The following is a 27,125-nucleotide window of genomic DNA, read 5'->3' as shown; positions in this document are numbered from 1 at the left end:
CGGAGGGCCAGAACTCCTTCGTACCGCCTTTCTGCGCCCGTTGCTCCGATCTTCCCATTCTGGTTCCATTCCGAAACCCAGGCTTCTGCCCTGACCTGGGCTCAGCCCCAGCCGCGTCTACAATGGCTGCAGAACCTGACGCTTTGCAGCCCTAGGGCCTTCAGGTGGCTCGCTAGCCCCAACGGCTCCCAGGCCGCCCCGCGCCTGTTGCTATGGCGACTGGGCGAGCGGCCGGAAGCCAGGCCTAATTGAGGCCCCCCCCCTCCCGCCCGCTTCCCAGTAGCAGCGCTCCGCCGCCTCCGGCCGGGTGGGCACCCGCGGGGTTGGGGGATTCTGGGGAGCCGCCTTAGGAGTCATGGGCCTGGGGGAGGGGAGACCTTGCCCCAGGGCTGATCCTGCTGCTCGTCGCCCCTAATTACCTACCCTCCCGCCTGGGCTTTGGGGTCGAGGGGGCCGGGGAGGAAGTCGGGCTGCGTGGCGGGAGCTGGGTGTGTGAGAGCGAGTGCGGAGCGGCGCCGGGAGCCGGGCGCCCGGCCTGCGTGGGGGACGATGGGAATTGCCCTCGAGCGATGAGCCGGGCGACCTGCCGCGGGGCCGCGCCCGGGCTGCGCAGGGGCGGGCGAGCCGCGGGGATGCCGCCGCCGGGCCGCCGTGGGGGGCCCTGCAGGGCCGGGCGCGGAGCTCGGCGGCCGAGGGGGAAGAGATGGGCCGCAGGGATGTCCCGGGGCCGCGGAGCCAGGCGCCGGGCGAGGCCCGCGGTGTGGGGGACGCGCTGTGTGAGTGCGGAGAGGCCGCGGGACCGTCGGCAGCCACCCGGGGAAAGACGAGCGGCGGAGGCAGTGGAGGCCGCAGGGGCGGGCGCGGCTGGGAGGACGCCTGGCGCTGCAGGCTCCGCTGAGGCCGCGGGGGACCCCGGGGCCGTGTGGGTGAACGGGGCCGTGGGGGAGCCCCAGGTGGTGGGGCCCGCCGGGTCCGTGTGGGTGACCGGCACTGGGGAGGAGGCGCAGGCGGCCCACCGGAGTCCCCGCGGCTGTGAGGGAAAGGGCCGCCCGGGCTCCGCGGGGCACGAGAGCATCCTGGAGCTGTGGCTGAAGGTGCAGGCGATGAGGGCCGCTGCAGGGTGTGGGGAAGGCAGCCGAGTCGAGCTCCATCCCGTCCCTGCCGGGCAGGGGCCCGTGGAAAGGGGTGTACCTGGGCGAGCTTCCTGGGTGGAGACCAGCCGCGGCGGCCTCACCGGACCGTGGGTGGAAGGACGGCTTAGGGCGGCCCCCCAGGCCTCAGACGGGGCTACAGCTGCTGCCCTCGGGGCAGGTCGTGAGAGGCCCCCCGGCTTGTGCGGGCCGGGACAGGCTGCGAGGGTGCCCCCTGAGGGGGTGCCTGGGGCTGTGGAGATAGGTTCTGGGATGGCCCCACACCTGCTGGGGGGAGGGCAGGCTGAGGGGGTGCCCGGGACTGTGGCGGAGGGAGGCTGTGCCGGTGCCCCAGGCCCTTGGGGAACAGCACCGGCTGTGGGGGTGCCTGGGGCCCCGGGGTGGCCTGAGGCTGTGGAGGGAGAGGCAGGCGGTGGGAGTGCGCCAGGTGTGTGGGGGGGAGGGCGTCCAGTACAGGCGCCTGGGGCTCCCGCACAAGAGGCCGTCTGTGGGGACACCTTATGGGGCGGGGGACAGGCGGTGGAGGCCCCCAGAGCTGTGGAGAAGGAAACTGCCTCTGTGGGTGCTCCAGGCATATGGCGGAGGAGACAAGCTTTGGAGGAAACAGGCCCTGGGGGCATCCCTGACTTGTGGGGCACCAGACAGCCTGTAGGGGTACCTTGTGCTGTTGAAGAGGAAACTAGGTGTGGTGGTGACCCAGGATTCAGGGAAAGGGGACAGGCTGTGTGGGCAGAGACAGGCTCTGCGGGTGACCCAGGCTCATGGGAAGCTGCCCAGACTGCAGAGGTATCTGGTCCTGATGAGCAGGAGGCAGGTCCCGGGGGTGCTCCAGGCCTTTGGAGTGTAGGACAGGCTATGGGAGTACCTAGGGCTTTGGGGAAGGGGGCAGGCTATGGGAGTGTCTCTGGTCTGTGGGGAACAGACCAGCCTGTGGGTGTGTCTCAGGCTGGGGTGGTACCAGGAGCCACAGGAGAAGGTTGTGGTGGCATCCCAGGCCTGTGTGACAGGCAGCAGGCTCTGGGGGTGTGTCTGGCTGATGCAGTGCCAGGGGTAGTTGGGGAGGAGACGTGCTGTGAGAATGTCCTGAATCTGTGGGAAAGGAGGCAGGCTGGTGGGGAGCAAGAGGCTCTGGTGCCTACAGCTTTAGGGGTACCCGGGTCTTTTTATCAAGAGGCAGGATATAGGGATGTTTCATGTCTGTGCAGGAGGAGACAGGCTGTGGGCTTGTCTGAGACAGTAGAGATGTCTGAGGCACCAGGCATGCCCAAGGACAGGTGTGCCCCTGCCGGGGTCCCCACAGCTCTGGGTGTGCCTGGGTCTGGAAGGGTGCCTGCCGCTGTGTGGGTGTCTGGCCCTGTGTGTCCAGCTATCAGCTCTAGAAACGTCTTGAACCTGTGGGAAAGAGTTCACACTGCTAGAATACCCGTGGCTTCAGGGGTGCCTGCGGCTTCTGAGGAACTGTTTGCTGTGAGAGAGAATGCTGGTTCTGCGGCGTTCCCAGGGTTGTGGGGAAGGAGACAGGTTCCCGGGGTTTCCGTGACTGACAGGGTTGCTCTGGCTCCTGAGGTACCTGGGCTTATTGGGGAGGAGACTGGCTCTGGGGGTGTCCCAAGATCTTGGGGAAGGAGACAGAGTGCCAGGGTTCCTGTGGCTGCCGAGGTGCCCACTGCTGCTTGGGTGCCCTGTCCTCTGGGGGTGGAGACTGGCTCTGGAGGTTTCTCACACTTGGCAGGAAGGAGACAGACTGCAGGAGTACCAGTGACTGCAGGGGTGTCCACAGCTGGTGGGGTGTCTGTGGCTCCCAGGGCACCTGGGCCTGTGCAGGAGGAGTCCGGTTCTGGAGGTGTCTCAAGCTTGTGTGGAGAGAGAGAGAGAGTGCAAGGACCTGCAGGTGCCAAGGCTCCCACAAGGGTGGTGATGCCCACCACTGCCAGGATGCTTGGGCCTACAGGGGAGAAGCTGGGCCCTGGAAGCATCTCAGGCTTGTCGGGAGGGAGACAGACTGCAGGGGTATCCATGACTGTGGGGGAGGAGACACTCTCTGGGGGTCTCTTGGCCTTATCAGGAAGAAGACAGACTGCTGAGATGCCTGTGGCTGCTGGAGTTTCCATGGCTGTGGGAGTGCCCACGGCTGCTAGCGTTCTTGGGCTGGTGGTGGGTGGTAGTAGCTCAGGGGATGTCTCAGGTGTATCGGAAAGGAGACCGGCCCCTGAGAGGCCCACTGCTGCCAGGGCTTCAGGGCCTGCTGACAGGGAGACTGGTTCTGATGGTGTCTCAGGCCTGTGGAGAAGGAGACCCAATGGAATAGTCCCTGAGGCTGTGAGGGTGCCTCTGTCTTTGGGGGTGCTTGCAGGTGGAGGAGTTCCCATGGCAGGGCACATGCCTGCTGCGATGTGGGTGATGGGGTCCACAGGAGAAGAAACGAATGCTGCTGTCTCGGGCCTCACTGTGGTGAGGAGACAGTCTGCAGAGGGACCTGGGGCTTCAGGGCAGGAGAGGGGAGGTAGAAGTATCCTGGGGCTGGCAGGGAGGAGCCAGGCAGCACGGATGTCTTACACCCATGGGCATGGGACCAGGTTGTGGAGCTGCTCAAGGTCTGTGGGGGAAGAAACAGACTATGAGAATGTGCCAGGAGTGTCAGGGACAAGAATGCCTGTGGGGGTGGGTGAAGCTGTGGAAGTGTCCCCAGTTTCAAGGGAAGAAACAGACATTGGCCTTTTCAGAGATCACCCACAGCAGAGAGGGAGGAGGCAGACTGGAGGAGTGTCTGGAACCAGAGTGAGGGGGGACAGTTTGGGAGGAAATTGTATGTGGGAGGACAGATTGAGGGGGGCTTTGCAGTAGTATACGTAGGGAACGAGTGGGGGGTCCTGGGACTTTTTGGGAGGGAACAGTTTGGGGGGAGATTTTTCCTGGGCTGTGGATGAAGGCACAGGCTGTAGGGGTGTCTCAGGATGGAGGGGAGATTCGGTGTAGAGAAGTCCTATGGTATGATGTGTGGTAACAAATTGGGACGTTTCCTGGAGCAGTTGGAAAGAGACAGGTTTCAGAGAGAGAGGTGTCCCAGGACTTTGTACAGGGGAAGTTTGGGGATGGGTGTCCCCGGACTGTGTGTGTGTGTGTGTGTGTGTGTGTGTGTGTGTGTGGCATCACTCGAGGTATCCTGGAACTGTGGGGATCACCTAGCTTTTTTCCTGGTAGAGAATGGATTATTAGGCCTTTGGAGTCCTGGGGGAAATTGTTAACCACATAAAAGTTGCATGCAGTTGCCCTGGCCCCCGTTCTGCAGACTCCCCCATTCTGTGGCTCCAGTCCCTGAACTGTGGTGATACCAAGCCAGTTGGGATTACCTCACTCATGTGCTTCCTCCCATCTTTTGTTTTTTGATCATGTTTCTGCAGCCATAGGAGTAAGGACTCTTGGACAACTGCCTTTATATTCCTTCAGATGTATCTGTCGTTAAGCAAATCCAGCATACAAATGTTGGGTTTATTCAGAAGGTTAAATTAGGGATTTTTTTTATAACCTGAATTTCCCCATTGATTTACTATGGGATTCTTTGAGAGAACAAATTCTCCAGTACATTTAACACTAGTCAGTTTATGGAAAATCAACTTAATTCAACAAATGTTGAGTTAAATTGTCTACTATGCTCAAAGCACTGTGTTGTGGGAGATATCAGAGAAGAGCAAGACAAGGCCCTTACCCTCAAGGAACCTTGTCTAGCTGGGAAGATGAGACATATACCTGGGAAATAGGTAAATAACCTGAGACAAGTGTGTGATAAGCACATGATGAGTGCAGGGATAGTGAAGTGTCTGTAAGGAGGCATTCAGAATCGGGAGCAACTTACAAAATGCTTTCATGTCTTTTATTTCCACTTTGTGTCCAGGGCGGGGAAAGTGGAGGAAATTGAAGGTTTGGAGAGGTCATGCCGGTAGTTAATGGCAGATCCTGGCATAAGTCTAGACATTCTGATCCTGAGGTCTACTTAAAGTCGTTCAGTTATGTCCCTTAGAGCTACCTAGTAAAGTGTGGCTACTTTTTCACTAGTGTTGAGGACTTATTAACGTAGAAAGTATGTCTATAAAATGCCCTGCTGGGAAGTGCTTGTGGACCATAGTGGAACTCTGTTTTTGGAATAATGTCTTATTAGAGACCCTTGATATATGAAATTTGGATTGAAAGGGGCTCAAGAGATTGTGTGTCCTCTTATTCACTTGGGAAATATAATTTCAAAGTATACTTTTGAAAATGGAAGAAACTGTCACATACCTGTCCTTAAGTTCGCTCTTTTAGTAAGGTTGCTGTGGGCTACTAGAACTCCTTATGTGAGCATGATCCTGTGTTTCACTTATTCTTTCCCTTTGTTTGAAGACGCCTGTTCTGAAAGTAGCTTTCTTTCATTTTAGGCAATGGTTTTGGGGAAGAGCTATTGGCTGATAACTAGACTTGCACTTTTGTTCTGCACTGTCTGACATGATGGGACCAGGCAGACCAGCTTCAACCTGTGTTAACCTCGCATCTAGTGTCCAACTAGATGGGAGGAGTGACCCCTGGAGACTTCAGACCCAGGTAGTTTATTTTTTCCTTCATATTTTTATAATGAAAAGTTGAAAGAAAAGGGCAAGAACACCTTTTGAATCTTCTAGTTTCAACAGTTGTAATAATTTGTCATGTTTTTTTATCTAACCCATCTCTCTAAAGTTGTTGCAGAACCATTTCAAAGTAAGTTACAGATATCATGACACTTTATGTCTAAAAATTTTAGAATACTGATCCTAAAAATAAACTCTTCTACTTAACCATAATACCATTATCAGACCTAAGAAGTTGACAGAGAAATTTTCCTAATATTACCTAATAACCACTCCTTATTGAACTTTGCCCCGTTGTACCCAAAATGTCATTACCTCCAACATTGTATCATGAAAATCTTCAAATATACAACAAAGTTGAATTTCACAGTGAACACCTCGATTCCATTACTATTTCACTGTGTTTGTTTAATTGCATATCTGTCCTTCACTCCATCCCTCTAGAATCCATTCATCAACCCATCTTATTTTTTGACGTATATCAGAGATTTCAGACACAAGTACCCTAACTACTTCAGCATGCATATCATATACTAGAATTCATTCTTTACCATTTTTTCTTTTGATGTAATTTTACATCTGAAATGATTACATTGAAATGTATATGTCTTGTCACACTTGCTTAAGTTAGACAGATGTATACACATGTGTAACCCATACCTCTTTCAAGATACAGATCATTTCCACTACCCCAGAAAGTTCTTTTATGCCCCTTCCTGGTCAATCCCCCCCCACCCTCCAGAGGCAACCACTATTCTGATTTTTTTTCCACCACAGATTAATTTCATCTCTTCTAGGACTTCATATAAATGGAATCATATGCTATGTACTCTTTTGTGGGAGGCTTTTTTCACCGGGTAGAATTTTTTTAAGATTCACCCATGTATCGGTAGTTTGTTCCTCTTTAATACTGAGTAATATTCCGTAGCAGGAATGTGCCTCAGTTTGTCCATTCTGCAGCTGATGGACATGTGGGCTGTTTCTCGTTTGGGTTATTATAAATGAAGGTGCTATGAACATTCTTGTACAAATCTCTTTGTAAGCGTGTTTTTAAATACCTGAGAGTGAAATCTCTGGGTCATAGGGTAGGTGTATATTTTTTTTAACAAACCAACACACCTTTTCCAAGGCGGTTTTACCATTTTACATTCCTACCAACAGTGAATGAGAGCCCCTCCGTTGCTCCACATCTTTGCCAATATTTGGTGTAATTTTTAAAATTATAACTTCTGGTGGGTATGTAATAATACCTCATTGTGGTTTACAAAGAAAAAACTTTTTAAAATTTTGACATAATTTCAGACTGACAGAAGAGTTGAAAGAATAGTACACAGAATTCCTTGATACTCTTCCAGTTTCCCTAAATGGTAACATTTTATTACATTTTCCCTCCCTCTCTTCCTCCCTGTCTTTTTCTCCTCCCCCCACATTTTTTCTAAACTGAGTAAGTTGCAGACATGATGCCCTTTTACTTAGTACTTGTATTTGTATTTTCTAAAAACAAGGCCTTTTCTTCCTTTTTTTAAATTCTCACCCCAGGATATTTTTCCCATTGCTTTTCAGAGAGAGAAGAAGGTGGGGAGGGGTGGGGGCGGGGAGAGACATGGATTGGTTGCCTCCTGCATGCGTCCACCGGGGCCAGGATTGAGTCTGCAAATGAGGTATGTGCCCTTGGCCAGAATCAAACCTGGAACCCTTCAGTCTGAGGGTTGACACTCTAACCACTGATCCTAACCAGCTAGGGCAAGGCCTTTTCTTATATAATCATAGTACAGTGATGAAATTCAGGAAGTTAACATTTAAAAAATACTGAAAATGATGAGAATGTGGAAATATGACTATGCTAAGTGAAAAACAAAACAGCTTGTATCTATTATGATTAAAACTGACAAAACTTAAACCTGCATAATGCATAAGAAGGTGTAAGTGGACTGCTTAGAGTAAGATGAACTTAGGTGCAGGATAAAAGGTGTGACCCAACTGCCAGATGGAGAATCTCAGGGAGACCTGAAGAGAGAATGTCAGAGAAATGACTTAGGTCCTGTGTAGCCATGCGGTGTGTCTGGGAGCAACTTTGGGGATTTCTTGTAATGGATTTTATTGGTCACTTGCTGGAACCTGATGTTTGAAACAGGACAGAAGTCCATAACTGGGGAGTTGAGGAACTTACTGGTTGCCGCTTAAAGCCTTCTGGGTTGACCTTTAGAGGAGCATACAATATGCTGTTAGTACACAGAAGGGTAGTGCTGTGGCTCTGAGCGATTGGAGGGTAGAACTGGGGCTATGTGATGAAGTCGGTGTGTGAGAGTGGCTGATTCTATCAGTACAAAATAAACATACCTGTGAGCACTATAATTGTGTTGGTGAAATTTTAGAAACTTGGTTGTAGACATACACCAGCTATGTAATGTGTTATTTTTCTAACGAGTGCTTTTATTTTATTTTTTTTAAAGAACCAGCTGCAGTTTAATAAGGATGTTCCTACACATCCAAGCAACTTGGCAATCCGGTATTCTTACCCATGTGCAATTAAAATTGAAAAACTGAAGAACTCACACAATGAGTCAGACCATTGTAAAGATTTGGATTTTAGAGATGGTTCTGACCTAAGCCGTTCTGTTTCATTTTCTGTCATATCAGAAGAGAGACTTAGCTATGCTGTCCACCTAGCCAAAAGAGATATGAAACGAAGACACTTTGAGGAACATGTGAAAAAACACCATCTGACAAGTCAGCCCAAGATCTCTCAGAAATGTGGATATACCAGGCATGAAAGATCTGACCTTAGGGTGGAAAGGAAGGAACTGAAGAATCAGGAAGTTTTTCATTGCAGCCACCAGCCATCCAAGGTAGAAATTTCCAGCTCAGGTGCCAAGGTGTACGTGTACACATCTCATTCAGGACAGTCAGATCTGCACATGCCAAAGTCATCACCCACCCATGATCTAGGACTGCAGCCACATGGCAGGACAGGTGACCACAAAAGCCTGTGTGAACACAGAAGCCTGCTTGAGGTTCAGCGGCTCCAGAAAATACTGAGCAATTGTATCCGTAAAATTGAAGAAGTAACAAAAGAAGGTGAGAAAAATTGGTGCGAGTGGGATAGTTCAAATACATTCATTCTTTTGGGACCCCCGCCCCTATCAAATTCCACTCCCTCCTTCTGTCACTGCCCCAAGCACTCATGACCAGACAGGTGGACTTTGAGTTTGACCAATGTCTTTTTTTCTAAAGGGTTTTCCCTGCCCTAGCCCCTCCTTCAAACGTAGGCACAGCTCTTTTCCTGAAGGCTGCACTAGGCCATCAACTGACCGAGGGCCCAGCCTAAGGGTTGGGGTAGCTGCTGGTGGAACCTTAGGTCTTCTGTCACTAGAGTGCAAACGATCCTATAATGTTTTGCTTCGTTACCCAGAAGTCCTGACAAAATTATAGTTAATTTATTCAAAAAAACATAGTATTATGTACATTTTAGATGAAACCAGTTTCGATTTAGACAGTGTTGAGATGAGTACACAGCAGTGACAAGGGAAATGGTGGATATATATGCAAATATCTTACCACAGGGTAGAAAGGAAGGTGTATAATCACCATATACTGTTTTCTACAGTTCTTCAGTGTTCTCTGTGCCTTGTGTTTCCCTGAGGAGTAGAGCATTGATTCCATGTGGAGAATTTAGGGTTACCATAGCTAATGAGTAGGGGAATCAAACCTAGCTCAGGCTCCAAGGAGTAGGGAGTTGAGCATCACATGGACCCACTGTGCTAGGATAGTACATAGTCTGTGATGGTCTTTGGAATTTAAAAATTTATATATGCTTATGTACATAAACGCATGTTAAATCAGGAATTTAAAGTGCCTCACAGAAATACCTGTGGTTGAACAAGCTAGGGCAAACATGGAAATGAGGGTATTGTGGCAGAGGAAAAAATAAGGAAAGGCAAAGTAAGATTTATTAGGGATGGGTTACAGATTTGTTTCTGAGCTTCCCAGCAGCCTGCTAAAGAGGAAAGTGATCAGCTGCGGAATTTACAAAGTCTGAAACAAAAGAAAAGATTGTGTAAGGAAATAATTATTGCATATATCGAGGCCAGAAAAAATTTCTCCTGTGTGCCTTCATAAAGAGTATGTAATGCGATATGATGATCAATTAAAAACATTCCTACATCATGCTAATGGGAGTGTTAAGATTCGTTTCTTATAACATTCCTCAGTGTCCGTCTGTGGCATGACCCCATGGCATACTTTGGTGGAAACCATGCTCCCAGGTGAGAAAAGCCACGAGGCCCACTGCTCTGATGATGTGGCTTAATACAGGGGAACCTTTAGAGCAGAGCTTCTCAAACTCACTGTGCGGAAGGTCTTGGTGGGTTTTTTGTTTTTTTTGTTTTTAAGATGTCAATCTGTCACAAATCAGTACTTTCTAAACTATAATAAAAATATCACGACAATAGCATATTGCTATAAAAACCTGTAAATGCATACTTTTGATTTCTCTGTAGCTTTTTGTGGACTGGTAATAGTTTGTGACAGCCCCTGTCTGCAGCCTACCTGTTCAATAGCCCCGAAATGCCCAGTTGTGCTTCCCAAGTGCTGCTCTGCAGACTGGTTGCACCAGAATGATCTGCAAGGGGGGGAGGTACAAGAGGGTAAAGGGGGGATAAATGGTGATTGAAGGAGCCCTGGCTGGTGTGGCTCAGTTGGTTGAGCATTGCCCCGTGCACCGAAAGGTCGCCAGTTCGATTCCCAGTCAGGGCACATGCCCAGGTTGTTGGTTTGGTCCCTGGTCGAGGTGCATGCGGGAGGCAGCCAATGAATGTTCCGCTCTCACATTGATGTTTTTCTTCCTCTCCCTTCTTCTCTCTCTGAAATCAATAAAAACTTATTTTTTAAAAATAGTGATGGAAGGAGACTTGATTTGGGTTGGTGAACACACAATACAATATACAGATGATGTATTATAGATTTGTACAGTTTTGTTAACCAGTGTCACCCCAGTAAATTCAATTTTTAAAAAAAAGTAACCTGTAAGAGGAGCAGTTAAAAACTACTCCCGAGTCAGTCACCATTGACATTTAAGTACATGAACCCAGAGTTTTTCCATGCTGTGCAGCCCAGCAAGAGAGACAGTTTGGCTTGTAGGCTCCTCTGAGACTACATCTGTGTCCACACTGCTTGATTTCAAATTTTTTATTTCTTCAAAAATATTTTCATTAGTTGATTTTTAATGAGCAAGTATTAAAAAATTTGAATTTATAAAATATATTTAAAGCACTTCTTTTATCTGACTTGTTTAATGGAGTTTTACATAAGAATTTGCGTTGTATAGACATTTGAAAACGACTGACGAGAAGGAATGACTGGGTTGCACATCCCTCAGGCAGTCAGTCTTCCAGAAACATTTTCTTTCAACTAACCTTTTGAAAATGTGGATCACCAGTGTATACGAGAGTGTACTTCCTGACAAATATATGAAGGCTTTGGACATTTATATAATCTTCATATGTTGGAGAAAAGATTTCTCTCTTGGATTCGAGAAAAGAAAGTGAAAAAGAAATCTTGCTAAACATAAAAATGGGCCAATAATGGTTTTTGCAAAAATAACATTACAAATTTTGGCTCAATATAAAGAATTTTAAAATAGTAAGAGTTACCTCATAGTGGAGTAGGCTGTCCAGTGGATTTTGGTTCAGGAAATTCTGCATGGAGGGGAGCTTGACCTGGTTAATGACATTGTGGCCCGCCCTTCTCTGAGTCAGTACACAGGCCCCCTCACCCTGATTTCTTGGCTGATGAAAAATGACATTTGTTATGATGACAGCCTCATTTTTAAGAGAGAGATCTTCCACTTTATTAACTCTTCGAGTAATTGAAAGTTTTGTAAGTTTTTATGTTTGGTTTATAATCCACTTTTGGGGGGCCGGGGTTATTTTCAGATAAAACAGAGGCAGCCTTGGATCCAGACCAGGAGCGGCGGATCCGTGTCTGGAGGCAGGAGCATGCGGCTCGCTCTGCCCGAATGCTCTACGCCCTCCAGCAGCAGGTGCGGGAGCGGGAGCAGTGGGACCTGCAGCCTGTGTTACCTTCTCAGAGTTCGTTTTCCTTTTGTCTCAGGAGTATTAGCGCACGGTGTCCTCCACGAATTCTAATGTGTTTGTGAGGCTAAGTTTCCTCAACACGTGGGCAAATACTTTTCTTTTTGTCATCTGCCTGGATGTGCATTTGTGTATTATGTATAAATAGCCAAACTCCTTAAATAGTGGTTTTTGACTCATTGGTGTCAAAGACTCTTGAGAATCTACTAAAAGCCATGGGTTCTTTCCTCAGAAAATACTTATCCAGCACATATTTTTGCAGATGAAGTCAAGAGGATTAGTTACCTTAAAACCCTTTGTCCCCTGTTATGAACCCTAATCTTAGAAGAAAGGGCCTGTTTTAGTTTCCCATCTGTCTCATGTTTATTATATACTAGAACCTTAGTAATAGTAAATAATTTGATGGTCTTTATTGAATAGTGAAGAATGAAGACCACGTTAAGTGTCTTTCAGGACACATTTGGTGGCTGATAAATGAGCATTTACATTGTTTGTGGGTAGATTTTAAAAAATGTTCTAACTTTAAGGCGTTACTCATTAATAAGTTTTTAACTCATTTCTGGTCACTTAAGTCATATGTTGGCCTTATCGTTTGAGCCAAAACCTGGACCTTTTTATTTAAAAGAAAACATCTGAGTTAGATTTAGTTTCATATTCTTTTTGGGTTCTGTGTCGGTCTTTATATTGCCACCGTAGAGATTGTTTTACCTGTCAGACTTCTGCGTGAGAGCCTCCAGTGCTCTCGACGTGGAGGATGAGAGCCGAAGCTTTGTTGGCACTGAGGATGTCATGATGTGGCCCCTGCTCTCCAGAGTTACTGCCACCTTCCCTCCCTCATGTTCGTTCCTGTTACACTGGGGACCAAGGGATGGAAAGCCAGTAACTGTTTTGGGGGTACATGAATGCAGAGCCTTGCCTCGTTTTCAAGTGACTTGAGTGAATGTTATATTTGGACAAAACAAGCCGTGTCCTTTTCTACAAAAAAGATCAGTGGAAAGGTACAAAGTTCACATTTTCCTTTTTTACAAAACAGGTTAGAGAAATCCAGGAAGAATTGGATAAACTGAGTCCACATAATACTAAACACACTAAGAAGGTATGATATAATTTAATTTTGATTAATACTTATTTATAAATTAGATTTCCAGTGTTTTGTTTGTATCTCGTGTGTGTTCTCTGTGCTAATACTATTTTCAGTGCTTGTAGAGACGCGTTAGTGAGGGCACGAGCACCTTAAATACTCTGAACTTGGGGTTGTCTTCCAGGGAACAGGTTCTGAAAATAAATGTTTGTTGTTGTTGCTGGTATAAGAAACTAGAATAGGAAGGAAAAGACTTTGTCATGAGAAAATCTTTAAGCCTTACAATTCCCTTTGCTATGGAAAAGTTTCACAGTGGAAATATTCACTATAGAAAGAAGATAGACTGTAAATATTAAGGGTGAAATTAATGTCAAGGAAGTTCTGAATATTGAAATAACTTCTCACATTTCACTTATTGCCAGTCATGGGCAATGTCCAGGCTGGCATCTGCCCATCGAGGAGCCATTCGGGCCTTACAGATGTTTGTCACTCAGTTTACTGACCGGGGGGAGCACCCAGTGCCTGCGCAGTACAGGGAACTGGGCAGTCTTATCCGCCAGCTGTCACTCTGTTCCACCAAAGTCGATGCTGATTCTTCTGATATGGTAATAGATATCCTGCAACAAATTGAGGTATGACATTGACTTATGTTTGTTAAAAGTGCTTTTGTTTAATACTTACCCAAGGATATGTTTTTTATTGATTTTGAGGGAGAGGAGAGAGAGAGAAACATCAGTTGGTTAGTTACCTCCCATACGTGCCCCTACTGGGAATTGAACTTACAACCTTTTGGTTTATAGAATGACGCTCTAACCAATTGAGCCAGCTGGCCAGAGCAAAAGTGCATTGTTTCTAAGCAGGGAAATAATGTTTAGCATCTCCAAATTTCATGGAGGATACAAGACAAAGCTGCTACACCTAGTATATTAAAGCTTTACCGAGGGCAGAAAAAGGACTTCATTTTTATTTTATTGTTTTTATAGTCTGGTCTATATAATATTGTGTTTCACTTCTTTAACAATTGGTGACTTGAGCCTAGAACATATAACAAATCTTAACCAGGTCCATAAATTAAGAATTTTCCATTTTCTGACCTTGCCAGTTAATAAAGAATTTATTAGCATAGAAAAAGAAAACAGTAAAGCAATCTTAAATCAGTGCTTTAATTAGAATATCAGTATGTAATCTAGAGAGATTTTTGGAAAGAAGAGACATTTTAAGATATATGGAACCAGAGCCTCAAGTCTTGTGATATGGCGAGAGACTTCTGGAAATCACACTGGCATGTACTAGTCAGGAATGAATAGTGTTCTTTGTTCTTACTGGTGACAAAGACAAGAAGGACAGCATGGCCTTAAATCTTGATAGTTCTCCGAAGTTCTCAGAGTGCTAACACATAATTTTGCAATTTTATCTTTACTGCAGTGCTGTGATTTGCAGAGGTTTTATTTTACAGATAAAACTTTTTGAAAAGCAAAGGTTAGAGAGATGACACAGTTACTTCTCTTGAGAGCTGGGTGTCAAATTCTTATCTTCTGATCCTTGCCACTGTTGCTTCCACTACCCCACACATTTTCATCCACAAAAAGACAAACAATGTCGTGTGACATAGTAAGCTGTGGGCTGTGAAGGAAAGATGCAGTGGGGAGAAGCATGGACTAATTGGCATACCAGTTTTACCATTAACTAGCCCTTGGGCGTTTTTAAGCGCCTTCTACCTTTACAGTTCCATTCTCCAGCAAATCTGTGAATGCATTGGTTTCATTCATGTATGTAGAGCTCTCTCAGGAATGTTATTGTCAAATTCAGACCTTTTAGGCAGAATATCAAGTCATTTGATGCTTTTTAAACTTACCCATAAGAAACATTTATTGGTCAAAATGATTTCATTTAGAGGAAATATCTTTATAATCCTAAAAGGATCTCAAGAGATTTTCTAGTCCCTGAGTACCTTTATAATGTTTCTTAAACATAATGTTTCTCTCTCCTACTTTTGAAAGTATTCAGTAGTGCAAGCAATTTATTCTTGTTGATAGTACTGTACTGTCCCATCGCTTATTTTTTTGTTGCCTTACTGTCATCTGAACTAAATCTCCCTGGCTATGTTCAGTTGTCCTTAATTTGTACTGGCCAGATGGAGACTAGGCCCTCACCTCCAGCTAATGAGTGAGTGTGTACTTTGTTAGAAGATGTGCCTCTTTTAGAAAGGGGGGCACTGATCTCCTACCATTGTGGTAGATGAGTGATCAGAGCCACTGGACACACAATTTCCTTTAGTTTATGAAAAATTTATATTAAATATAGTCTGTTTGCCCACTTAAAATATTATTTGAGTTTATGAGTTTTTATTGAGAACTAAAATGATTTTAAAGCATATGGGTTTATAGTCTGAAAACATAGTTAATATCTAAAATGGTGATCCTTAATTTTACGAATTGGATGTCTTTAAAAGTATTCATATTCTTTATCTTTTTGCTATTGGTTTTAGTTAGCTTAACATGTAAAAGGACATGCAGAATTCCTTTTATTAATTAATTTGGTGCCCGAAATAATAGTTTTAAAATTAAGTTAAACAAGATTTCCTTAATCATTAGAGATAGCCATTTAGTAACACATTTCTCTCGAGTCCTCATTTTCAGTTTTGTGATTAAAAGTCAGGCTTTTTAATCACTAAGAGATAAACTAAGAGAATAATTGACTGTTTCATGGCAGGCTTTGGAATCCCTCCTAGAAAAGAAACTGTCACCAAAAAAGGTGAAGAAAAGTTTCACTGAAATTAGGAGAAGATTTCCTGTTGGTAGCCCACGGTCCTTAGAGAGATGGCAAAGTTCATTGCCAAAGAGCGAGAGGAGACACTTCGTAACAAAGAAGATGTTTCCACAAGAAACAAGACAACCTTCAGTGGCAAAGAAGGTTCTTACTGGTATGTGTCCTAAAGTGTTCATTGCAAGGTATTTTATTCTTTGGAATTGTCTGAACTGTAACAGTTGCTAAACTGAGGGGAAAGTTAGGATTTCAAACCTAGTCCTCAATAGGTGTGCTTGAACCAGGACAAGTGAATTGCAACCAGGATGCTTCCTTAGGCTGGGGGCTGGCATATTCTTCCACGGGGAGGGTGGAAAAGTACAACTCCCTTTTCCTACATCATAGCATTTGGACTACCCAAAGTAAATTTCTACACAGCTGGAAGTTAGAGCCCTACTTTTAATTTTCATTTTAACAATAGATAAATGCATATACACATGCATATTAGATATATGTGTATCTTTGTACTTAGGCAATAAATTCTTGTTATTCCAAGAAGTGGAATTGCTAGCTTTCATTGTGTGCACATGTAGACATACACTGCCAACTTGCCCTTGAAAGTGGGCATACAATTATGTTTCAATGAGCAGTGATCATCATATATATTTCCCCATATCCTTGCCAAGTACTTTATATAATGAAATTTAAATTTTTTTCCAGATTCTCAGTGGAAAATGGTATCTTACTGTATCATATTGCATCTCCCTGGTTCCTAGTGAGGAAGATTATTGTTTCTTTCATGTGTTCCTTAGCCATGCCTATTTCCTTTTCTGTGTTTGTCTCTTCATATCCTTTGCCCTCTCCCTGCTGGGATCTATGCCCTTTGCTTATGGATGTATAGAACTTTGTATAATCTGAATCCTAATCCTTTTTTGGTATACATATATTATAGATATTTTCTCTTAGTCACTTGCTTTTGCAATTCGTTTATATCTTTTCTGATACAGAAAATTTAAATTTTTTCAAAGTCAACATTCTTTCTTATATGTTTTAACATTTTATGAGGCCACTCTTTCTGTTTTCTTCTTTTTCAAAATTTTGCCGATGGTGATTGATTATCTTCAGAGGAATTTAAAATGAGCTAGTTAGTCGGGTTCCATGAAAAATGCTGTCCCAGTTTTGATTGGTATTACATTGAGTTCATAGATCACTTAGGGGAGAAATGACATCTTTACAGTATGAAGTCAGCCCATTGATTTATTCATGTCCATTTTCTGTCCCTTCAGTTGAATTTTGTAATTTTCTGCATATAAGAATTCCTGACATAGGAATACATACGAATGCCTAAATTCCTTGTTAGGTTTATTTCCAGTTATTATTGTTCTTATGAAAGGGACCTTCTTTTTTATTACATTTTGAAATTGGTTATTGCTATGTATAGGAGAGCTGTTTGATTCATACATTGCGCTTATCTCTGGTACCTGGCTATAATCTTTAATTTGTTACGATAAGGTATACATTTGAACATTTCTGAAATTGAGATACATACTTTTTTTTTTTTTTAATATGTTTGTATTGATTTGAGAGAGAGAGGAATGGAAAGGGGGAGAGAGAGAGAGAAATACTGATGTGAGAGAGAAACATCGATTGGCTGCCCCTTGCATGCCCCTTACTGGGGACTGAGCCTGCAACCTGAGCGTGTGCCCTGACTGAGAACTGAAGTGGTGACCTCTTGGTGGAACAATGCTCAACCAACTGAGCCACACCAGCTGGGCAGGATACATTCTTAAGTTGTTGATATCATAATTAATAGGCAATATTTTAAAATTTGCTCTTGGTGCATAAAATAAGATGTTTATACTCAATGTTTTAGATTTGATGAAAACACGAGATTTTGTTATTTAATTCTTTTGTATTTTTCCAGATAGATGAGATCACCTACAAATAAGTTTTGCCTTTCTCTGCAATTTTTAGGCCTTTCCTTTTTTCTCTTTCTGCTTTGTTGGGTGGGCTTTAATTCAGAATAATACTGAATAATAGTTATAATGGTAGACATTATTTCCCCCCTGCCCCAGATTTAATGGAATGCTTCTCCTTTTTTTTTTTTTTTTTAACTTTGTAAGCTATGTTTAATTTCAGCATATATCTGTATATATATGTTCTGACTATTATTGGTTATTTACCATAATCATCAACACAGATTTTAAAAATCAGAATTGCATATACTGTACTTGCATAATTGATTAATGTTTATACTGCCCTAAGGATTACTAGATAAAAAAAAAACTTTAACACTTTAATGAACATCATTGTTCTCTGTATTTCTTTCCTTAAGATAATATTTTGGTGCTTTTTAAATTTTATTTTTCAATTACAGTTTACATTCCATATTATTTTGTATTAGTTTCAGGTGTACAGCAACAGTGGTTAGACAATCATGTACTTTACAGAGTGTTCCCCTGATATTTCCAGTCCCACCAGGCACCATACATAGTTGTTACTGTGTTATTGACTGTATTCCCTGTGTTGTACTTGACATTCCTTTGACTGTTTTGTCTCTACTTCTTTTTCACCCAGTCCTCCAACCCCCTCTCCTCTGGCAACCATCAGTCCGTTCTCTGTCTCTAGTTCTCTGTATCTATGCTCAGTTTAGTTTATTTATTTTGTTCTTTGGATACAGTTATTATCATTCATTTTGTTTATGTGGTGTAACATGTTACTTGGCTTGCGGATATTGTACCAACCTTGCATCCCAGGAATAATCCCACTCGATCATAGTGTGCGATCTTTTTAATGTATTGCTGGATCTGATTTGCTAGTATTTTGCTGAGGATTTTTGCACCTATGTTCACCAGGGATATTGGCCTATAATTTTCTCTCTTTGTAGTATAAAATGAGGTTGGGATTCTTCCCTCCTCTTGAATTTTTTGGAATAGTTTGAGAAGGATAGGTGTCAGTTCTTCTTTGAAAGTTTGATAAAATTCATCTGTGAAACCGTCCAGCCCAGGACTTTTGTGTGTTTGGAGTTTTTTCATTCCTGCTTCCATTTTGTTGGTTGTAATCGGTCTGTTTAGATTTTCTGTTTCTTCTTGATTCAGTTTTGGAAGATTGTATGTTTCTAGGAATTTATCCATTTCTTGTCTGATTTGTTGGCATATAGTTGTTCGTAATATTTTCTTATAATCCCTTGTATTTCTGTGGTGTCAGTTGTTACTTTTTCACTTTCATTTCTGATTTTACTTATTTGGGTTCTCTTTTTTTCTTGATGAGTCTGATTAAAGGTTTATCAGTCTTGTTTATCTTTTCAAAGAACTAGCTCTTGGTTTTATTGATCTTTCATATTGTTTTTTTAGATTCCATTTTGTTTATTTTCATTCTGATCTTTATTATTTCCTTCCTTCCACTCTCTTTGGGCTTTGTTTGCCATTCTTTTTTCTAGTTCCTTTAGGTGTAAGGTTAGGTTATATATTTTAGGTTTTTCTTCTTTCTTTTTTTTTTTTAAATATATCTTTATTGATTTCAGAGAGAGGAAAGGAGAGGGAGAGAGAGATAGAAACATCAATGATGAGAGAGTCATTGATCAAGCCCACAACCGGGGCATGTGCCCTGACCGGGAATTGAACCCCGATTGCCTGGATCCTAGGTTGACGCTCAACCACTGAGCCACACCCGGCCAGGCGGTTTTTCTTATTTCTTGAGGTACACCTGTATTGCTGTGAATTTCCCTTTCAGGACTGCTTTCACTGTGTCCCATAGATTTTGGGTTGTGTTTTCATTTTCATTTGTCTCAAGGTATCTTTAGAATCTTTCTTGATCTCATTGTTAACTCATTCATTGTTTAGTAACATGTTATTTAGCCTCCATGTGTTTATGTGTGTTTTGTTAATCCTTACCTGAGGATATTTTTTCCATTGCTTTTTAGAGAGAGTGGAAGGGAGGGAGAGAGAAACATCCATGTGAGACACATTGATTGGTTGCCGCCTACACTTGCCGCCACTAGGGAGCAGGGAGCAAACCCCCAACCCATGTTATGTGCCCTTGACCAGGAATTGAACCTGAGACCCGATAGTGCACAGGCCACACTCTAACCACCAGGCCACACTGGCCAGGGGTAATGCTGAATTTTTTAATGTACTATTTATATGAGAGCGTGGACAAATCCAGTGAACTAGTTTTCCTTTTTTATTTAAAGTATAATATACACAATAGAAGAGTACACACATTGTAAATTTATGACTCAATTATCAGAAAACAAATTTCTATAATCACTACTAAGTCAAGAAATAAAGTTACATAATCGGTATTTTCTAGGGACTGGCATCTTTCACCTAACACTTTGTGAGATTCATCTGACCTGTTTGTGTAGCTATGATTTATTTATGTTCATTACTGTATTTCATTATCTGAATATATCACAGTTTTAAAATTTATTCTGTTGTTTTAATTATTGAGTTTTTCCAGATTTGGACAGTTGTAAAGAAAACTACTGTGATTGTTCTAGTCTCTTAGTACATGTGTGCATGTGTTTCTCTTGCGTATATTCCCCGGAGTGTGATTGTTATATGTTTATTCAACTGTGGGAAAGATTTTTTTCAAAGTAGTTTTATATTCCAGCCGACTGTGTATGAGAGCAGTTACTACATATCCATGTCAGCACTTATTATTAATAGCTTTTAAAATTTTAGCCACCTAGTTGGTGTGTAAGGCTGTTGTTGTGGTTTTAATTTACATTTTCAGGATGAGTGATGATGAGGCCATTTCTGTGCCCACTTCACCCCCTTGCCCACGCTTCCTCCTTTTCCTTCTCTCTCTCCCTTCCCCACTCCCTCTCCTTTCTTTTCTATTGATTTGTAGTTCTTCCGAGGAGTATTCTGCACATGGAACCTTTCTCAGTTATCTGTATTGCAAATATCTTCTTAGAAATAAGCCTCAGCTTGCTTTTAAATGTTGCAGTGGTGTCTTTTGAGGAACAGAATTCTTAATTTCACTGCAGTCCAATGTGGCAGTCTTTTCCTGAGTTTTTGTTTTGGTATCTTTTTTTGTATTCTGTTTAAGAATCTCCCCTATGCCAAAGTTAAGAAGACCTTTTCTATGTTGTTTCCTAGAACAAAGTTTCATTTTCTTGCTGATGGATGTCCAGATGAGCCAGCACTGTGTTGAAAGGATCCCTCCGAAATTGGCATATAATGTCGCTTTGGTCATAAAGAAACTGTCTACATATGTGCGGGTCAGTTTCTTGGCCCCCCTGTTCTCTTCCACTGATCGTATATTGGTTCTTATGCTAGTGTTCACTGTCTGAGTTATTCTAGGCCTTGACGTCTAGTTCTTCTTCCAGAGTGTCTTGGCTAATCTTGACCTTTGGTCTTTCTATAGGAATTTTAGAATCACAATTTTCACTTTCCACCAACCTTCCTGTTACCCTGAAAACAATAATAAAAATCAAGCTATTGGAATTTTGATGAGGAATTGATATCTTTATAATATTGAATTTCCCAGTCCACAAACAAGGCATATCCCTCCATTTACTTAGGTTTTAATTTATAGCGGTGTTTGTGGTTTTATACATCTCTTCATTAGATTTATTCCCTGGCATAGCTATTTCCAATTCTCTTGTAAATGATGTCATTTAAAAATTTTAATTTTGCCCTGCCAGGCGTGGCTAGCGGTTGAGCGTCGACCTAGGATCCAGGCGATCGGGATTCGATTCCTGGTCAGGGCACTTGCCCGGGTTGCGGGATTGATCAATGACTCTCTCTCATCATTGATGTTTCTATCTCTCTCTCTCCCTCTCTGTTCCTCTCTCTGAAATCAATAAAGATATATTAAAAAAATTTTTTAATTTCTAATATATATTGCTGATATATAGAGATACAATTGATTTTATGTACTGCTGTTGTATCTAGCAACCTCGCTCAGCTAATTTATTTCTAATAATTTATCTGTAGATTATTTGTGTTTTGCTATGTATATAATCATATCATTGGTTTCTTTCCTCCTCCCCAATCTTTATTTCTTTTTCTTCTGTACTTTCTAGTTTTATTTACTGATCTGTAAATGACTGGTATAAAGGTATGTTAAAGTCTCTTTTGATACTTGAGACTTTTTTAATTCCTTATGTATTTTTATTCATTTTTGTTTTGTGTATTTTGAAATTGTATTGTTAGATGCATAAGAGTTCTTGGCTGTTAAATCTTTTGGGTGGATTTTATATGTTATATTATAAAATGTTTCTCTTTGTCGTTTTTAATGTGATTCACTTTATGTTTTGTTTGGTTTGGTATTAATGTTGTCTCATCTACCTAACTTGTTGGACATTTACTTAGAATAACAGTTTTCATTCCTTTCTGCTCTGTCTTCCTTTGATGTTTTATTTCAAGAAAGTTGCTTGTGAATAGTTTATCGTTGGTGTTTTTAATGCAGTTATATAGTTCTTTTTATTCAATCTACTTAGATTTACTGGGACTAATGATACATTTGAACTACTTTCTACCTTATGTTTTTCATTTGTCATGGCGTTTCCCCTTTGTTGTGCTTTATTATATTAATAAAGTTTTTGTTGTTTCATTTTGTTTCCTCTTCTGATTTGAAAGTTGTGTATCAGTTTGGTTTTCATTTGATTTGTTCTCAGTCTGCCACTAACTCTGTGGCATCCAGTAACTTAATGCGCCAGCTCTAACATGAACGTGACAAACCTGGGTTCTTGGTAGACAGTTACTGACTACAATGTGATACTTTCTTCATCGCCCGGAGTTAGAGCTAGTAAAGCATCTGCCTTTGCCGGCCTTTCCCTTCAGGACAAGTGTCATGTCTCTTTGCCGTCATATCCCTTATATAGCTCAGTGTCTGAAACACAGCTAGGCACTTAGAGAGAGATGGCACCTCATTGTTTTAATTTGGATATCTTTGACTCCTGGTGATCATCTGTTCACGTTTTTATTGACAGTTCATCTTTTCTCTCTAAATTGCTTGTTTCTGTCCTTAGTCTGTTTCTCTATTGGATTATTTGTTTTTCTCAAAGATCTGTGGATGTTCTTTATATATTTTGCGTATTAATCCTATGTTAATTATTTGCGTTACAGATCTCTACTCCCAGACTCTGGCTGTGTGTAGACTTCATGGTGTCTTTTTGTCAGAAGGAAGTTGTAGCTTGGTCTAATTACTTTCAAATATATTAATATTATATTTGAGTTTAAGAAAGCCTTTTCTGTCCTGATATAATCATATTCTCCCTATATTTTATTCTAAAAGCTTAAAGTTTTTCTTTCACATTTAGGTCTTTGTTCCATTTAGAATTTAAATGTTCTGTGTGAGGCGAGGATCCAGTTTTAGTTTGCTACCTGTGGGTGTGAGTAGTCTCAGCACTATTGAGCACAGTTCACACTCACAGAGTTCCACGCCGCCTTTGCCACATCCATTTTGCATCACTGGTTTCTGCCTGTTCCTTCGTCACTCCCGCATCCCCTGATTGTACAGCTTCCTCATGAGCACTGTATCTCTGGTGGAACATGTCCCCCCACCACCCCGCCCCGCACTTTGTTACTGTGCTTCACAGTTATTTGGGCGGTCCTGGGGTGTTACTCTTCACAAGAATATTGGGGTCAGCCTGTTTAGATCCACACAAAAAAGTCTGTTGGGATTTTAATTGAATTTGCATGACAGTTATAGATCACTTTGGGGGGAACTGAAATCTTTACAGTATTCTTTTCATTCATGAAAATAACTTACTCATACCTTCTTTCTTTCACGTTTTTTAAAAGTATCTTTGAACTTTTTCTGTAAAACTCTTAGGTATCTTTCGTGAGATTTCTTCCTAAGTGCCTTATAGTTTTTGTTGCCAAAGAGAATAGAATATTTTTGTTATGTATTCTCTAATAATTTTGAAATGTGGGAATGATACTGATTTTTTATATGTTTTTCTTCTTTTAGCCAGAAACCTTGCTGAACCCTCTTCTTAGTTGTAATTGTTTGTCTGTAGATTCTCTTGATTTTCTATATAGAAAGCATTATCTCATCTTCAAAAAAGGGACTTTATTTTCTTTCCCATTGCAGGCTGAATGTCATGTATGGACTTCAGACTCTATTCTGTATCAAATGAGGAGCCATCAAAAGCTTTGAGAAGTGACGTTTAAATATTTACTGACTCTTTCTTTTAATCGTCACCCGAGGATATGCTTACTGATTTTAGAGAGGGCAGGGGGCGAGAGAGAGAAACATCAACGTGAGAGAGAACATCGATTGGTTACCTTCTGTACGTGCCCCAATCGGGGATTGATCCTGCAACGTTTCAGTCTGTGGGACGACACTGAGCCACACCAGCCAGGGCATTGTTTACAGTTTAGGAAAGACAGTTTTGGTAGCCAGGTGAAGGTGTATTTGAAGATAAAGAAGGGGTCATTTAGGAGATGCTGTTATCACTGTCACAGGGTATTGCAGGCCTGACCTAGGGTAGACACAGAAGGGAAGGAAGGGCAGAGATAAGTGCAAGAGATAATCTAGAATCGGTCAAAGGGACCAGGTGGATGAGTAAATGGAGGAGGTGAGAGTGAGGGAGTCAACCATGGCACCTGGATTCCTGCTTGTGGAGGGCAGTAGGAGTCATAGGGTAAGGAGTAACTATGTCAGCAAGGAGCTTATCTGTCTATAGATAATCATTCTCTCCCACTTGGTTTGAATAACATTTCCCGCAGTTTTTCCTTTTGAAATCTCCATATAGATAAGTATCAACCTGATGAAGAGCTGCCAATGACCCCGAGGTTGGAGAAGGAGCTTGATGTGTTCCATGCGGATATCCTTCCAGAAGAAGCTCCATCTCTTCTAGACCAAAATGCAAGCTTCAAGGAAGAGGCAGCCCTGGCAAAAACAAAAGCAGCGGGGAAAAAGCCTGTGCCTGAAAACATGCCATTTAGGAAGAAAGATGCTCTGGCATCGGCAACTCCCCCACAAGTATGAAATCACTCCTTTCTTTCGGCCCTTTTGTTTTAACCCTATACTGTCCAGCGATGCGTGATGTGTAGGCTAGTAAGGTGGAGCCAGGATTGGAGTTCTTAGGGGTTTGAATGCCAGAGGCCTTGAGTTCAACTATCTAAATTAAGCTGACTTAGCTGAGCTCTAGGTTATTTTTATTTTTTAACAAAAATAGCAATTTTTAATGTTGTTGCTAAGACAGGGTATTCTCTCCTGTCCTGGTTTGCTAATATCCTAACTTATTTGATACCAAGGTCCTAATCAGGCAGGCTATTTTAATATTTAGGTTTTTCTGCTTCTGATTTGGAAGCATGAAATTCAAGGGGATTAAGATTTGGTTCCTCCTAAAGATAAATATTGATAAATAATAACTACTCAATACTAAAAGGCATCCTAGGGTGAGTACTTTCTAACACGGCTTTGGAAGCCAGCTGGCTCGAAACTACATTATATTTTAAGCTTCTGTTTGGAATTTAACTTATGGTCCAACCAGTGGAGAATGGCCAGAAGACCACCTCCTAGTCTAAATACCCTTGATGGTTACTGCCATTTAATGGTGCTGTTCAGAAGCTTCTATAGTGAACCCATGTATTATCCGGTGACCCCAGAAACAGAGATCAGCAGTTACCACCAGTCACTGCAGATCATGGATTTGGATCAAGACTTTCTTTCCAAACAGACTCTTTTGGGGTCGCTGGGAAGTCAGAATTGAGCCTGTGTGAATGAGCTTGGTGCTTCTCTTCAGGGAGAGCCTCATTTTCTATAACATTTAATACAGCCTGAATCATCCTGTTCAGATGCCATTTGCCTTTCTCCCTTCCTCATCATACTCTCCTGTATTAGCCCATTCAGCCTTCTAGAAACTGGTGAAGAAATGATCTCCCATTTTACAGATGTGAAACCTGAGGCTCAGAGAAGTTAAATATTGTGACCAAGAATGTTTTACAGTTTAACGTCCTTTTTTGCTGTTTGTTTGTTTAATTAGGAAAACATATAGAAATATATTTATATATTATATATATCAAAAGATGGCAAAGCTAGGGATTCCAATTTTATACCTCCCTCCAACCCCATCAGCATTGTTTTAGTGTAATTTACACCCTCCCCCAAATTTCCACCACAGTGCTTTCCAGTTAGGTTTTTGCTGAATGGATACATGAATAGCATTGGGGCACTGGAAGCTTCAGTAATCAGAGTTTCTTTGATATCCATTTGGCTTTATAATTCATATTTCTCTCTTACAGGGACTTCACAAAGCTGAAAAAAGTAGACCAACCCAATCTCACAGCAAAAGTACGTTGCATCAGACAACAGTTTCATCCAGATTAAAAATAAACCAACAGCCTATGAAAGACACAAGGGCTCCATGGATACCTCCAAACCCCACATCCCCACCAGCATCTCCTAAATGGTACGTAAAAATTCAAGGGACCATTTTATTTTTCCTCCACAGGTTAAAGGTTACCTATTGTTTAGAGCAAATAAAGCAGCAGCCTTAGTTCCCATTAAGAAACTATTAAAAGCTTATTAGGGTGAATGATACTTGGAAAGTTTTTGCCTAAAACCCTGTTGGTTCCTTTTTCCTACCTGACTATGGGTAGTGTAACCTACATGGACAACCCCAGCACCTTGTGGACATGAGTCATTGTATGGAGGCTCCTAGGCTTTTTCTTTCTTGTCTCTTCACCCAATCAATTCTAGTTACATGAGGCCAGGAACTGTGCCCTCCCTGTATCTGAAGGTTCATGCCTAGCACAGCGCCTGACACTTAGTATATCTTAGTAGGCATTCAGTAGATCTTTGCTGGGTACGTGAATATTTTAAAGTAATTCTAATTCCAGATAATTATGAATTCTTTGGGGAATTGGTTAAAGGGTAGCTTGTTTACCATGGGACAGTAGTTCTTGAAAGCACAATGGGAAGGACCAGGGGGTAGGACAGTGAAAGGAAGACAGCAAAAATGGAATACTATGGGGAGCAGATGAGTCAGAAGTTAGGTGCCTCAAGGGGTCTGCCTTTTGGGAGGCTGGCAGAAGACAGGGTAAGTAGCTTGGTAGAATGGATTCCCCTAAGGCTGAATGATTCTGAATGGATGGTTCTGCTTATGCACCAATCCTCCCTTTAAAGGCGGAGAAGCAGTGTCTAGAGAATTTAATGTCTTGCTAGTAGAGCAGATCTGGGATTAATAAAAGGTCTTCTGATTTCATAATGTGCTTTTTCATTTTTATTTCTCTCTAAATTCTGTATTTTACTTATATGTTAGTATAGAGATGTGAGTTCAGTTGGTAAACATCAATTAATTGAAGCTTATATTGCAACCAAATATATAGTGCATTGTCTTCTCAAGCGTATGTTGGTGGGTGAGGAAGGGGAGTGGATAAGGCTTCCAGGCTCAAGGTGCTATATTAGGCCTTATAAAGGTAAAGGGTTGCTTCATAATATGGAATGTAATTAGTGACCCAAATCTGTATATTATAACAGGATTATGTTGAAG

At 42.5% G+C, this 27,125-nt stretch overlaps 2 protein-coding genes across 2 annotated transcripts in view; both read left to right on the top strand.

Annotated features, from left to right (window-relative positions):
• The first annotated feature begins 390 nt into the window (after positions 1-390).
• LOC148091213 (uncharacterized) lies at positions 391-3,997 on the top strand. Its single transcript, XM_087825940.1, has 2 exons — positions 391-2,145; positions 2,194-3,997. Exons 1-2 carry the CDS (start codon positions 570-572, stop codon positions 3,993-3,995), a joined length of 3,378 nt encoding a protein of 1,125 aa, XP_087682066.1. The 5' UTR covers positions 391-569; the 3' UTR covers positions 3,996-3,997.
• An 847-nt stretch (positions 3,998-4,844) lies between these two features.
• KIAA0753 (KIAA0753 ortholog) overlaps positions 4,845-27,125 on the top strand; it is a 47,209-nt gene continuing 24,928 nt past the window's right edge. The window contains exons 1-9 of the mRNA XM_016200963.2: positions 4,845-4,909; positions 5,564-5,726; positions 8,203-8,827; positions 11,683-11,789; positions 12,875-12,937; positions 13,345-13,554; positions 15,635-15,845; positions 24,381-24,610; positions 25,876-26,042. Coding sequence (XP_016056449.2) covers positions 5,631-5,726; positions 8,203-8,827; positions 11,683-11,789; positions 12,875-12,937; positions 13,345-13,554; positions 15,635-15,845; positions 24,381-24,610; positions 25,876-26,042 — 1,709 coding nt within the window. The 5' untranslated portion in view covers positions 4,845-4,909; positions 5,564-5,630. The remainder of the gene's footprint in view (positions 4,910-5,563; positions 5,727-8,202; positions 8,828-11,682; positions 11,790-12,874; positions 12,938-13,344; positions 13,555-15,634; positions 15,846-24,380; positions 24,611-25,875; positions 26,043-27,125) is intronic.

Source organism: Miniopterus natalensis, chromosome 17 (assembly GCF_054644295.1).
Source record: "Miniopterus natalensis isolate mMinNat1 chromosome 17, mMinNat1.hap1, whole genome shotgun sequence".
NCBI classification, from domain to species: domain Eukaryota; kingdom Metazoa; phylum Chordata; class Mammalia; order Chiroptera; family Miniopteridae; genus Miniopterus; species Miniopterus natalensis.
This window is presented reverse-complemented; position numbering and strand designations above follow the sequence as displayed.